Below are 13,565 nucleotides of genomic sequence, written 5' to 3'. Positions count from 1 at the left end.
ATGGGCAGAGGCCCATCTGACACAATAATTAACCCATCCTGGATGGCTTGAGGAGTACCTGAGGGTGTGTTCTCAAGATGGTATGAAATACCATCTGCAGCCTAGGGGAAGCTGCAGAAATGAGGTGGCACTGGGGCCTCTATGAATGCCCAGGCTGAGAAGCTGAAGTTCATTCAGTAGGCAACGGGGAGCTACAGAAAGTTCTACAGAGTAGCGACTTGACTATGACTGTGTCTTAGAAAATTATTCTGGCAGCAATTTGGAAAACAGATTGAGGCAGGGTGATCAATTAGAAGACAGCTATGCTGGTTTAGATGTAAAAGCTGGTGCAGGCCTGGATGTGGGCAGTGGGGGTAAAGTTAGAAAGCTGTACAAGAGAAACCGCAAAGCCCCTCTAGAATAGGCCCTTTCTCTGACCAGCAGTGCCTGGCTTCTCTCTATTTAGGCCAAACATCAGGCCCCAAGACCACCCTGAGGATGGTGCCCATTTTTTCTTTGTCACTCCAACAGACAGAAGCCCTAAATGGCAGGGCCTGAAAAGTTACCTTTTGGTCTCACCTGGGTTGTGCTGCCATTTCAATCCCAGGACCTCAGACCTGTGGCTGCCCTGGAGCATTTGTTCATTATAGCACGGGGCCTGGGGTATAGGAAGTAGGAAGGGGACACATGACAAGAAAAGGAATTTAGCACACCCGAATAACAATAGTGCAGCAAAGTGCCGGGAGAGAATGGCATAGTATTTTAAGACTCAGAGCTTAGAAAAAACCAGTTTTGGCCCTGTTAAAAAAAAACAAAAGCAAAACATAAATTCAATATCATGAGCCCCAGGAGGAGACTGGATTGCAGTTGGATAATGGTTAAGTTCTCCAAATGGGTTGCTCTCATTTTCACAAGCTGTTTGGCAAGTAAATGAGAGTGACGAATGAGACCACGTCCAAAGGTGAGCCAAGTCTTGAGTTATGTGAACCAGGAGGATGGGCGCTCTTCTGAGATTTCCTGAGGAAGAGGTAACTTAGCAGGAAGGAAGGTATGTGTGCTCTGAAGGAGGGAGGCTGGTAAGAGAAGAAGAGAAGAGCAGAAGGGGCTTGAAAATTCAGCGCTAAAAACTGCTCTTGAGCTCAAAAACTTGCTTTGAACTGTAAGCTTCACAGACAGTTCTTTTCTCTTCTTTTACTCCTTCCAAGCTTGCTGTGTGGCTGATGGAAGCATCAGCTACTTTACCAAGGAGACTTCCCAGTGGGTACCTGGCACTGAGTCTGGCTTTGTCATTTGCAGCTATGCAGCCACACAGGAGTCTCTAAGGCTCAGTGTCCTCATCTATACAATGGGAATGGTAACAACAGCAATCTCCACCAACAGGTTTCTGTGGAGGACTAACAGAGACAAGGCACAGGCATAGAGCAAGACTGTCAATAAAGACTGTGTTTGTTTTTTTCGCTTGAACTGAAATCAAGGCTATATATGAAGTCTGACACACATGGAAACCATGGTGTAGACCAGCACATGCTAGAAAATGCCAAGTCCCAACGCAGTTGGCTTTGACATTTCCTGGATACAAGAAGAGGTACACTTGAAGACAGCTCTGGGTTGGCCTGGGCAAACAGTAATGAAACAGACTTCTCACCAAAAGCCATAAAGTAGCCCCAAACCGCCCCCCTGAAACCCCACGTTTGATGTCAGGGAGGGATTAATTACTCCTGGCTAATTCACAAAAACATAGCCCTCTCTGCCTCCCGCTTGAGGACTCCCCTAAGCACATCAGGTCCCACAGCACAGCTGTATTTACAACTAGGACATGCCAGAAGAAGAGCTCTTTAAGAAGAAGTCACTCTAAGCAATTCCCAGAGCTTCGGCATTTAAGATGGGGTTTCAAGACACACAGGAGAGTTCTTCCAGGATAAACGAATTCCCAAACCCACCCTGGCACTTCCAATCAGGTCTACAGCCAGAAGAACAGCCCCAGTTTAAAAATTAACCAGCTGACTGGAATTCTAAATGTGGTCTAGCCAACCTCAAGACCTCAAGTTCTTTCTCTTCTCCCCACAACCCCCCGCCCCTTTTCTCTTCTCAAGGGGAAAAAAAAAAAACTGAAGAGAGGTGGGGGGAAGTGCTTTTCAATTCACGTTGCTCAAGCTGGCACCACGCTTCTTCTCTGGATCTACTCTGCCAATTTCCAGATGTTACCTAGTTTTGTGGGTTTTTTTTTTTTTAATTGTTTTTAATAATCCCAAAGAGTTATTTCCAACTTGGAAGGATGAACAGTCTATACATTCAAGATTCATGGTCCTCAGACCGAAGATTACATTGTCTTACTTAAAAAGACTTTTGTCAATTTTCAAAAATCAGAGTCTGTGGGGGCTGCTGTCTCCCCCAGCAGCCTCTCTACAGTGCTTGAAGAGCCAAGCACAGTGTTAATATTTACTGAATGAATAAATGGATGAATGAACAATCTCTAAAAGAGGAAAACAGCCATCCCACACTAAAACATGTACATACCACTGACTCCTTCTGACATACACCATTTCTCTCCTAGGGCCCTTCCAGATCTAAGAGTATAACAGACTCATCAAGAGCATGCTTTCTTTTCTTAAAGTCAAGGGGAAGCAATGGTTACAACCTAGTTATAACTTCCTCAGGGCAATTCTGTACTCCTGGGGGAAAAAAATCTCCAAATCCCTTCCCTCAGGTAATTAAAACCAAGCAAACAAAACAAAACCTCATCAACTACAAAGGTTTCCCTTTTTTCTGCATACTTTCCTTCATTCTGTTTTTCTGGTCCCAGGCATGCCCCGGTATCATGGGTGGGTTTATACCACTGCGTCCCAGGGCTTGTCAGAGAGGTGGTAAGGGCACAGTCCTGCCAAAAGGGCCCCAGGTGCTCATCTGTTTCCAGCTTTTCTTCCACTCCTCAACTCTGGCAAACCTACTTTCCAGAGGCAACAGGGGGTGATGGAAAGGAACATGAACTAGAGCTCTAATGTACGGCTAATTTGCCAGGAGACCCTTGGAAAGTCACTTCTCTGTTTCAAGCCACAGTTTCCTTACTTGCCAAATTTAAATATGATAAATGCTGAATTAATCTTTTAAGCTAAATGAAGAAAGCTAAGGAAGTTGGAAAAGATAGGAAAGGTCTCAAACTACAAAATACCAGCAATATCAACTCATCCCTGGTCTTCTCTTTGCACTGGAGGGCAGGGGGGCTTACTGTCTGCTCAGTCTGAGGTACACCCTCCTTACTTACCAGGAATAGCTAGAAGGCTGCTCCCCAAAACAGAAGGGACACTTCCCTCTTCTACTCCTGTCTGTACCCAAGCCTCCTAGAACTGGCTGCGAAAGAGGATCTGCTGACTTTACAAAGGAAAAGGTGCTTCAGTATGGCAGAAGGAACTTGGTGAAGGAGACTAGGGGGCTGGTTTCTTGTCCAACTCTAACTGAACTTCAGCATTCTCACCTGTCAAATGGGGATGCGCCACCTGCCTTACCTATTTCTCAGGGCCCTGGGAAAGCAGGAACGGAAAGTCTAGTCTTATCCTGGCCCTCAGTTCTTACTCGAGGAGCCTTCTGGGAGATTCAAAAGAGGTGTGGAGGCTGAGGGATGCTAAGTGCCACTAACTCTTTACCTCTGCACCTATTCAGGGAGGGGCAGGAGAGAGGCACCCAGTACCCAGTAATCAAGGCCTCTTCATCCCATCCAGGGACCGACCGCCCGGATGGGACAAGGATGTCATAGCTCTCCTCTGTGAAGAGGGACTCCCACCTGGAAGAGTCTGACAATATCAAGCCTTGCCTCCTCAGGCAGTACTGCGGGCCTTAAAGGGAGAGACAGCCGGGCAGAGAAACTTAAGGAGACTGAAACAGCAGAGAGGCAAGGAAGTGAGACAGAGGAAAAGAGAAGGTGGGAGAGAAATGAAGGTGCAAACAGGCAGAGAGAGAAAGGCAAAGTGAAGTAGCCAGAGAACAGAAACAGAAAGAGTAGGACAGACACGGAGACACGGAGACAGACTGACAGCGCGCGAGTTGTCCGGGAGGCGGGGAAGACAAAGGGGACCATCCCGTATTTTTAACTGGTCTGGCCTTCTAGACACCCCGTTCCCCACAAAGAAAAGCCTATGGGACGGGAGGAGGGGGCCGGAGAGAGCAGCGGCTCCCCCCGGTCCCCTCCCCGGCTCCCGGCCCCCGCCCGGCCCCCGGGTCCCTCCCGGCCCCCTCGCTCACCTGCCAGCGCCAGGATCTGGGCCTTGTGGAGCAGCAGCGCGCCCCAGTCGCGGGGGGCGCGCGGGGGGCTCTCGGGCCCAGCGCCCAGCTCCTCCGGGCCCCGGTACACGGCGTACACCTTCTGGTTGTCAAAATCCAGCCGCGAGCGGGGGCTGAAGTCGCGCACGCACGACACGGGCAGCGCGTAGCAGACGTTGTCCTCCAGGAACCGCACAAAGGCGTACATGGTGGGCGCGGGGGGCGGGCCCCGCTCGGCCGGTGAGCCCGCGGGGCGGGCGCGGAGGTGGGGACCCGGCGCGGGGCGCGAGCCGCGCGGCCTGGCCGGGGGCGGGGGCGGCTCCCCAGGGCCCGGGCTCCCCCCGCTGTTATTGTTCCTGAAAGCCCCGCTCTGCCAATCGGCTGCTCTCGCCTGGGCGCGGAACCGGGAGGGAGGGGGGCGGGGGGCGGGGGGCGGAGGAGGGGGTTTGGAAGCGCACCGCCACTCGCGAAGTCAGACCCGAGCAATCACAGCCGGAGCGCGATTCGCCGAGGGAAGGGGAAAGGGCCGAGAGACTGCATTGCAATAATGATAATAACAATAGCCTTGCGGGAGGGGAAAAAAAAAATGCATTGACTAATGATCAGAGTCGCGCTGCATGCTGGATTCGCCGCTTCAACAATCGCGCTACAAACCAAATTGCATGGCAGCAAAACTGCACTGCAAAGGAGAGGAGAGTGTGAGGGAAGAAATGTAGGGCGAGGGGCAAGCTTGTTTGCATTCCTAAGTGTAAACTCGCACTTGCAAGCAAGCAGAATTTTGGAGTATTTCAAATAATTCTAAGCACTCCCCTCAACTCCTTTAGTTCACTTTCTTTTTCTTTTTGGCAGAAACGGCCAGCTCCCCTGTGGGGAAGGTCAGTCATTCCCCCTGTGCTACCAAACTAGTTCTGACCAGAAACTGGGGTTATCTGGGATTTCCAGTTGGACCAGCTGGCTGGGATGGTGGAGAGTTTATCTAGGGCCCCTCTCAGCTGGAAGGAGCAGGGTAGCCTCTCTCCCCTGTAGTCTTCCAGCAGTGAGGTCCCCTCCACAGCATGCGGGTCTCTAAACTGGAACCTGCTGGAATGAGCAGGGAGGGGAGGGTTGTTCTGGGGAAGGCAAACCCAGGGCTAGCTGAGCATTTCTGGGGCACCTCAAGGAGTTCAGGAACGGGACTCTGTGGAACAGCAGTCTTTGCTCTGTCCCCAGTGTCACAGGCAGAAGGGAGCCTGGAGGGGCTTGTGTCCCCCGGAAAAGTATGAACACCATCAGCCTAAAGACGGCTGACTGGGGCTGTTCCTCATAGGAACCTCATCCCACGTTAGAGGGGGACAGCATCCTCACATTGAGGCCTCTGAGGGGGTGGACTTGGTATCCAGTGTGGCTACTTATATTCCCATTGCTTAGCACAAACTTGGCACTTGGTAGGGGCTCAGTGAATTTTGGGTGGAAAATAATAATAATTAAAAATCCACATTCACCCAGCCATCCACTCACACCCATTTGTTCAAGCAACCAGTATTCATTGGGTATGCACCACATGCCAGATTCTGGGCTAAGGGCTGGTGGTAGAGAGAGGAAAACACACAGGATAAACACCTGGATCTCTTGCAGTGTTAGACAGTGTATCTTGATTTTGGATTTCTGTGCTGAAATCAGGTTACTATGAATAACCCTCCTCTGTCCTGGAAACACAGTCTGGTCGGAAAGCATTAAGAAAGTATAAGTAATTATGTTACAGTGAGAAAAGTGTTCTCATAGAGGAATGTTGAATGGAGATGGCAGACTGAATTACATATTATATATTTTAAAAAATTCATTTTAATGAACTCAACCTGTAAGAAAAAAGCAAAATAAATGTGCCACAATGTTTCTTAGTAGTCCTGGGTGACTTTGTTTTCCTTTGTGTGTTTATGTTTATATAACTATTTTCCCCAATAAGCAGGTATTACTTTATAATCAGAAAGCATTAAACATTATTTTTTTTAAAAAGCACTATGCTCACATTTCAGATTAGCTACATGAATGATTAAGTAGGTAAGCCAAAAACCCCATCAACACGTTCTCCCCAGATCCAACTGTACAGGTCAGATTGACTTCCCTTAAACGGAGCCTCTGATGTACACACAGATAGGACCACATGTTGTATGGATGCCTCTGTTGCCCCACATACTTGTGGAAAAAAGAAGGGCCACTCTGAATTGTTCCAGCAGGTTTACCTTCATGATTATGATTTGTTTGGACTGATCTTGCATGCGTTTTTATTTTAAGAATACATTCCTATGGTGGTCAAGGGGAAGTAATGCGTAGCAAGATTTCTGATTTAAAAGATGAATCATGCAGAGCTGGCCATATTAAATGAAATACCATGAAACTCCAAATTATGTTTGCAAAGTAATGTCAAGTAGCACCCTGGCCAACCCCCTAGCCCATCTAGATGAGAGTGACCTCAAAGTACATTACCAGTCTCATCTCTTATCACCTTTCTGGACATTCCAGTACATTTCAGACACATTAAACTATTTGACATCTTCCAAGAGAGCATGTTTTATCAGGATCTCAAGCCTCTGTGCGTTTTCTGCCTTCATCCTGGGGAGTTCTTCCTCCCCGGAGTACACAGTGACCTTACTCTCCCCTGAAGGCCAGTGCACAAGTCTCCTTCTCTGTGAAGCTTCCCCAACCATTCTCTCTCCTCAAGCATAGGCAGTTTCTACTATTTTGTCCATCACATTTTATCTTCCCTCATTAGAATGAGCTCTCTGGAGGTGCGGGGGTGACAAAAAGGCTGGGTAACCTCAGCATCCTAGCGCAGAACTGGGGAGAAACAAAGGCATTAAAGAAAGACACCGCATGAATAACAAACTTCTTGCATGCTTTTGCTGAACATCTGTCCCATCTTTTCAGAGTTGGAGCTGAATCTCAGCTGTCTTTCCCATTCCCAGTAACCAATGTGCCCATCATGATTGCTCTCTTTGTGAGACAGACACATCCACGAACATATTAAGTACCACTGCACCGTCAGGTTCAAACAAATTCTCCACCTAAATCAGTGTAAATAGTTCTCTTAAGGGGGCAGTTTCATTTTCCAAGAACCCAGAAAGAAGAAAAGAACAAATAATTACATGGAAGCCAACAGAGTAAACCTGGACTCAATACGTTTTCTTGCAGGTGCACAGAATGGATTCTAGAGAAGGAATGGCATGAACAGGATGTTCAAAGAGACAGCGTTCAGCAGCCTAAAGGCAACAGAAAGACAAGCAGAGTTTCTGCTTCCTGTATGTATCACATAGTCTTTTAACACAGCTTCTAGGGAACCTACTAAGTGTGCATCCTTCGTCCTAGTGAAAACTGGAGTCAGAGTACCTCTTTGATCCAGGGACTGTTGCCCCAGGCTTTACACATACCAGAAACTCAAGATGTTGATGATTCAGTGATTGGCAAACAAAGAGAGTTCAAAAGTACATATTTCAGACTTAAAAGAGGTGGTTAAAAATGTCCTGTTCGACCAAATCATGTTTGAACCTCCTCTTCAGTATCCCTGCTAAACGGTCATCCAAACACTTCTTATATGGTTCTAATGTTAGGAAGTTTACCAGCACCCCTTATCTTTGGGACACTACTGACTGTTAGAAAGGTCTTTCAGACTTACACTGATGCCGAACTTTTCCCCCTGTAGCTGTCATACTAAGTTCACCACCAAGACTCTCATGCCAGCCCATCAGATATGGAAAAACTTGGGATCCTATCTCATTAGGATCTTTGTCTTCTGCCCAGACATCTTCACTTCCTTCACCTGTCTTTCCTCATATGACCCGGTTTCAGTGATGATAATTGTGATATCTACTTTTCTTCCTCCAAAGCTTATGCCAGCCACCAAGTATATATGATTTCAATTAATTTCACACCGAACCTTTGAAGTGGGTATTATGAACCTCATGATAGAGTTAAGAAAACTGGCTGAAGAGTTTGGCTCTGGGGAATCCTGGAAAGCCTGTGGTCATGTTTGCATTTTAGACATTTTGGATTAGAAATGGTGTCGCTAAGGATTGGGCGGAAGCAGGACTGGGGAGTGGGAGGCCCACGATGAGGCTGCCTGTCTTCTCCCTGCTCCTCCCCTGACTCCCTCTTCCTACCAGCCAAATGTACTTTGCCTCTCTTCCAAGTTACTTTAATGGAGCAGAAAATGTACACATCTGGGGCAGCTTTGCGACTGTGTCTCCTCGCGCTTTCCTGTGGAGCTTTGCAGAGCCTTGGGTTAATGTCAAGCTCCTTCAGTTTAGCCAGCTGAAGCATGATCAGTGGCAGCAGGGGGACTTATGTTTCATATTACTGCATGGAATTCTCAATGTACTTTGCAAAACTATTTTAAGGAGACCTGGGTTCTGTGAGTTTTTAAAGCAACTGGAGCGTGTCTTTTCAACCTCTCTGCTAATGATTGACCACATTTTTTCATGATTTTGCCTTTTTTCCCCCCTGTGATATTTAATTTGACTTTTTAAGTCTTTGCTTTAAAAAAAATTTTTTTTTAAAAATTCTGTCCAGAAAAACAACTTGCTGTGCTATGAGCTCAGGGCCGTTGTCTTTTCAGGCTGATTCAAGGAAGGAATGTTGACACATGGCTGGGAGGATCTGGGACTGTTGGGAGGCCCATGCTGGGCATTACCCTGAACTGCTACTATCACCAAAACGGTGGTATAAACACAGTATATCCGTGTGAACTCCTGATGGTGAAGTCTGGCTGAGTCTGACAGTGGGGTTTTAGGCAGGGGAGGAGAGGGACAGGAGACAGGGGGAAGGAAGGAAAGAGAGGACTTCTATGTTGAGAACAACCTCAAAGGCCAGTGAACACTGCCTGGAGTTAGAGGGAATGCCAACTTGTCATGTAGGTGACAACCTGGAGGGCCAAAGGAATGTGGACTTTAGAATCAGACCTTTGCTGTAACTTTGGGCAAGACAGTTTGCCTCCCTCAGTTTCCTTACCCATAAAATGAGGCCAATAATATGTATCTTCTGAATGTATTGTGAGAACTGAGACAGGAGTTTTTACTTTTTCTGTGTATCAGAATTACTTGGGGAACATAAAAAATATGCCACTCCCAGGTCCTGTCCCCCAACATCCTATGATACAATTGGTCTGGGGATGGGACCTGGGAAATGTTTTCTTTATTAGTTCCTGGATTATTTTAAAATCAGACCATGTTGAGCATGTCTGAGTTGGAAGATTTTTAGGTAACATGGTAGTCACAAAGAAATTGCTCAGCAAATCCTAGATACTATTTTCAGGGAGAATACACAGGGCTCTGAAATGTTTGTTTGAAAAGTGACACACTCAGATGACCATTATATCTATTACTGTTGGCAAGAATCCCTTAGAAGAAATGGAGTGGCCCTCAGAGTCAACAAAAAGAGTCTGAAATGCAGTACTTGGGTGCAATTTCAAAAATGACAGAATGATCTCAGTTCATTTCCAAGGCAAACCATTCAATATCACAGTAATCCAAGCCTATGTCCCAACCAGTAATGCTGAAGAAGCTGAAGTTGAATGGTTGTGTGAAGACCCACAAGACCCTCTAGAACTAACAGTCAAAAAAGATGTCCTTTTCATTATAGGACACTATAATGCATAAGTAGGAAGTCAAGAGATACCCAGAGTAGCAGGCAAATTTGGCCTTGGAGTACAGAATGAAGCAGGACAAAGGTTAACAGAAATTTGCCAAGAGAACGCACTGGTCATAGCAAATACATTCTTCCAACAACACAAGAGAAGACTCTACACATGGACATCACCAGAAGATCAATACCGAAAACAGATTGATTATATTATTTGCAGCCGAAGATAGCTCAGATCATGAACTCCTTATTGCCAAATTCAGACTGAAATTGAATAAAGTAGGGAAAATCACTAGACCATTCAGGTATGACCTAAATAAAATCCCTTACAATTATACAGTGGAAGTGACAAATAGATTCAATGGATTAGATCTGATAGACAGAGTGCCTGAAGAACTATGGACAGAGGTTTGCAACATTGTACAGGAGGAAGTGATCGAGACCATCCCCAAGAAAAAGAAATGCAAAAAGGCAAAATGTTTGTCTAAGGAGGCCTTACAAATAGCTGAGAAAAGAAGAGAACCAAAAGGCAAAGGAGAAAAGGAAAAATATACCCATTTGAAGGCAGAGTTCCAAAGAAGAGCAAGGAGAGGTAAGAAAGTCTTCGTCAGTGATCAATGCAAAGAAATTGAGGAAAACAATAGAATGGGAAAGACTAGAGATCTCTTCAAGAAAATTAGAGCTACCAAGGGAACTTTTCATGCAAAGTTGGGCACAATTAAGGACAGAAATTGTATGGACCTAACAGAAGCAGAAGATATTAAGAAGAGGTAGCAAGAATACACAGAACTATACAAAAAAGATCTTCACCACCCGAATAATTACAATGGTATGGTCACTCGCCTAGAGCCAGACATCCTGGAATGTGAAGTCAAGTGGGCCTTAGGAAGCATCACTGCGAACAAAGCTAGTAGAGGTGATGGAATTCCAACTGAGCTAGTTAAAATCCTAAAAGATGATGCTATGAAAGTGTTGCACTCAATATGTCAGCAAATTTGGAAAACTCGGCAGTGGCCACAGGACTAAAAAAGGTCAGTGTTCATTCCAGTCCCAAAGAAAGACAATGCTAAAGAATGTTCAAACTACTCATTGCACTCATCTCACACGCCAGCAAAGTAATACTCGAAATTCTCTAAGCCAGGATTCAACAGTACATGAACCGTGAACTTCCAGATGTTCAAGCTGGATTTAGAAAAGGCAGAGGAACCAGAGATCAAATTGCCAACATCCACTGGATCATCAAAAAAGAAAGAGAGTTCCAGAAAAACACTTATTTATGCTTTATTGACTATGCCAAAGCTTTGACTGTGTGGATCATAACAGACTATGGAAAATTTTTCAAGAGATGGGAATAGCAGACCACCTGACCTGCCTCCTGAGAATTCTGTATGCAGTTCAAGAAGCAATAGATAGAACTGGACATGGAACAACAGACTGGTTCCAAATCAGGAAAGGAGTAGGTCAAGGCTGTATATTGTCACCCTGCTCATTTAAATGTATGCAGAGTACATTGTGCAAAATGTTGGGCTGGATGAAGCACAAGCTGGAATCAAGATTGCCAGGAGAAATATCAATAATCTGAGATATGCAGATGGCACCACCCTTATGGTACAAAGCGGAGGAACTAAAGAGCCTCTTGATTAAAGTGAAAGAGAAGAGTGAAAAAGTTGGCTTAAAGCTCAACTTTCAGCAAACTAAGATCATGGCATCTGGTCCCATCACTTCATGGGAAATAGATGGGGGAAACAATGGAAACTGAGACTTTATTTTTGGGGGCTCCAAAATCACTGCAGATAGTGACTGCAGCCATAAAATTATAAGATGCTTGCTCCTTGGAAGAAAAGCTATGAGTAACCTAAACCCCATATTAAAAAGCAGAGACATTAGTTTGCTAACAAAGGTCCATCTAGCAAAGCTATGGTTTTTCTAGTAGTCACATATGGATGTGAGAGTTGGACTATAAAGAAATCTGAGATCAGAAGAATTGATGCTTTTGAACTGTGGTGTTGGAGAAGACTCTTGAGAGTCCCTTGGACTGCAAGGACATCCAACCAGTCAATCCTAAAGGAAATCAGTCCTGAATATTCACTGGAAAGACTGATGCTGAGGCTGAAGCTCCAATACTTTGGCCACTTGATGTGAAGAACTGACTCACTGGAAAAGACCCTGATGCTGGGAAAGATTGAAGGTGAGAGGAGAAGGGGATGACAGAGGATGAGATGGTTGGATGGCATCACCAACTCAATGGACATGAGTTAGAGTAAGCTCCGGGAGTTGGTGATGAACAGGGAAGTTGGCATGCTGCAGTCCATGGGGTCACAAAGAGTCGGACATGACTGAATGACTGAACTGAAGTGAACTGGTGGCTCAGTTGGTAAAGAATCTGCCTGCAATGTGGGAGACCCAGGTGTAATCTCTGGGTGGGGAAGATCACTTGGAGAAGGAAATGTTAACCTAGGCCAGTATTCTTGCCTGGAAGATCCTATGGACAGAGGAGTCTGGCAGGCTACAGTCTATGGGGTTGTAAAGAGTTGGACATGACTGACAGACTTTGCGCACTCACATTCTTACTAAGTGTGTGGTCATGGACAAATATCTTAATCTCTCCAAGCCTCAGTTTCTTCTTGGAAATATTCATAGAGTTTCTGTGAGAATTAAATGAGATAACCCATATAAAATATTTGGCACAGTAGCTGACACATAGTGAGTTCTCAATATATGATAGCTGCTATTATTGTTATTATTATTATTGTCACTATCATTATTGTTACTAGAATGCTTATCCCCATGCTGAAAGTAAGATTGAATGCATGCATGCATGCTAAGTCGCTTCAGTCATGTCCGACTCTGTGCGACCCTATAGACGGCAGCCCACCAGGTTCCTCTGTCCATGGGATTCTCCAGGCAAGAACACTGGAGTGGGTTGCCATTTCCTCCTCCAATGGATGAAAGTGAAAAGTGAAAGTGAAGTCGCTCAGTCGTGTCCGACTCTCAGCGACCCCATGGACTGCAGCCTACCAGGCTCCTCCGTCCATGGGATTTTCCAGGCAAGAGTACTAGAGTGGGGTGCCATTGCCTTCTCCATAAGATTGAATATAATGAGATAAATTATCCTGATAATTATCTAACGAGCACTCCATAATGCTTCAATCCCAGAGCCATTCTCTTTAAACCAGAGCCTATGGGCACAGGGTTGTAGTCACCAAAGGCGGACCCAGATCTCACAAGTTCAAAAGCTATTGAGGCTATGGGCCTTGCCCAGACCTGCTGCAGCAAACACTTCCAGGAGAATGTATTTGGATCCATTGATTCATTCTTTCAAACTTACTTTTTGTGTTTTCTTCAAAGAAATAAAAAACATGTATGCATTATATAAAATATAAAATGCAGAAGTGTTTACAGCAGTCTGAAGCCAGATGTCTTGGCCTGATCAAGCAGGCAACACATTGGTCGAGTTCAACCAATCAGATTTCAGCTACATTTTGATCTCATGTTGGTCACGCTCAGGAGTTGGCTACATGAATGATCTGAACCCAGGCATTTTAGTCTAGGTGTGTATACTCCGCATTAGCAAAGCAAAGCAAACCAATTCCCAATGGTTGAAGATCAAAAAAAAATTTGTGAATAGAAGAGGGAGAAGAAATGCTGTCACCAAGGAAGAGCATTTGAATTTGTTTTGAAAAAGAAACCAAAAAATTAGCCTACCTGGGAAGAAAGCAACT

At 45.5% G+C, this 13,565-nt stretch overlaps 1 protein-coding gene across 8 annotated transcripts in view; it reads right to left on the bottom strand.

Annotated features, from left to right (window-relative positions):
* Positions 1-13,565, bottom strand: part of LOC133244620 (BEN domain-containing protein 5) — a 1,484,041-nt gene that overhangs the window by 259,319 nt on the left and 1,211,157 nt on the right. The window contains exon 1 of one of the 8 annotated variants that reach the window (XM_061412045.1): positions 4,216-4,598. The exons of 6 other annotated variants lie outside the window; for them this stretch is intronic. In XM_061412045.1, the coding sequence (XP_061268029.1) occupies positions 4,216-4,441 (226 nt within the window). In that variant the 5' untranslated portion in view covers positions 4,442-4,598. Of the gene's footprint in view, positions 1-4,215; positions 4,599-13,565 lie in introns of those variants that run through there. One more of the 8 variants, XM_061412047.1, reaches the window with a different exon arrangement.

This window comes from Bos javanicus, chromosome 3 (genome assembly GCF_032452875.1).
Source record: "Bos javanicus breed banteng chromosome 3, ARS-OSU_banteng_1.0, whole genome shotgun sequence".
NCBI classification, from domain to species: domain Eukaryota; kingdom Metazoa; phylum Chordata; class Mammalia; order Artiodactyla; family Bovidae; genus Bos; species Bos javanicus.
This window is presented reverse-complemented; position numbering and strand designations above follow the sequence as displayed.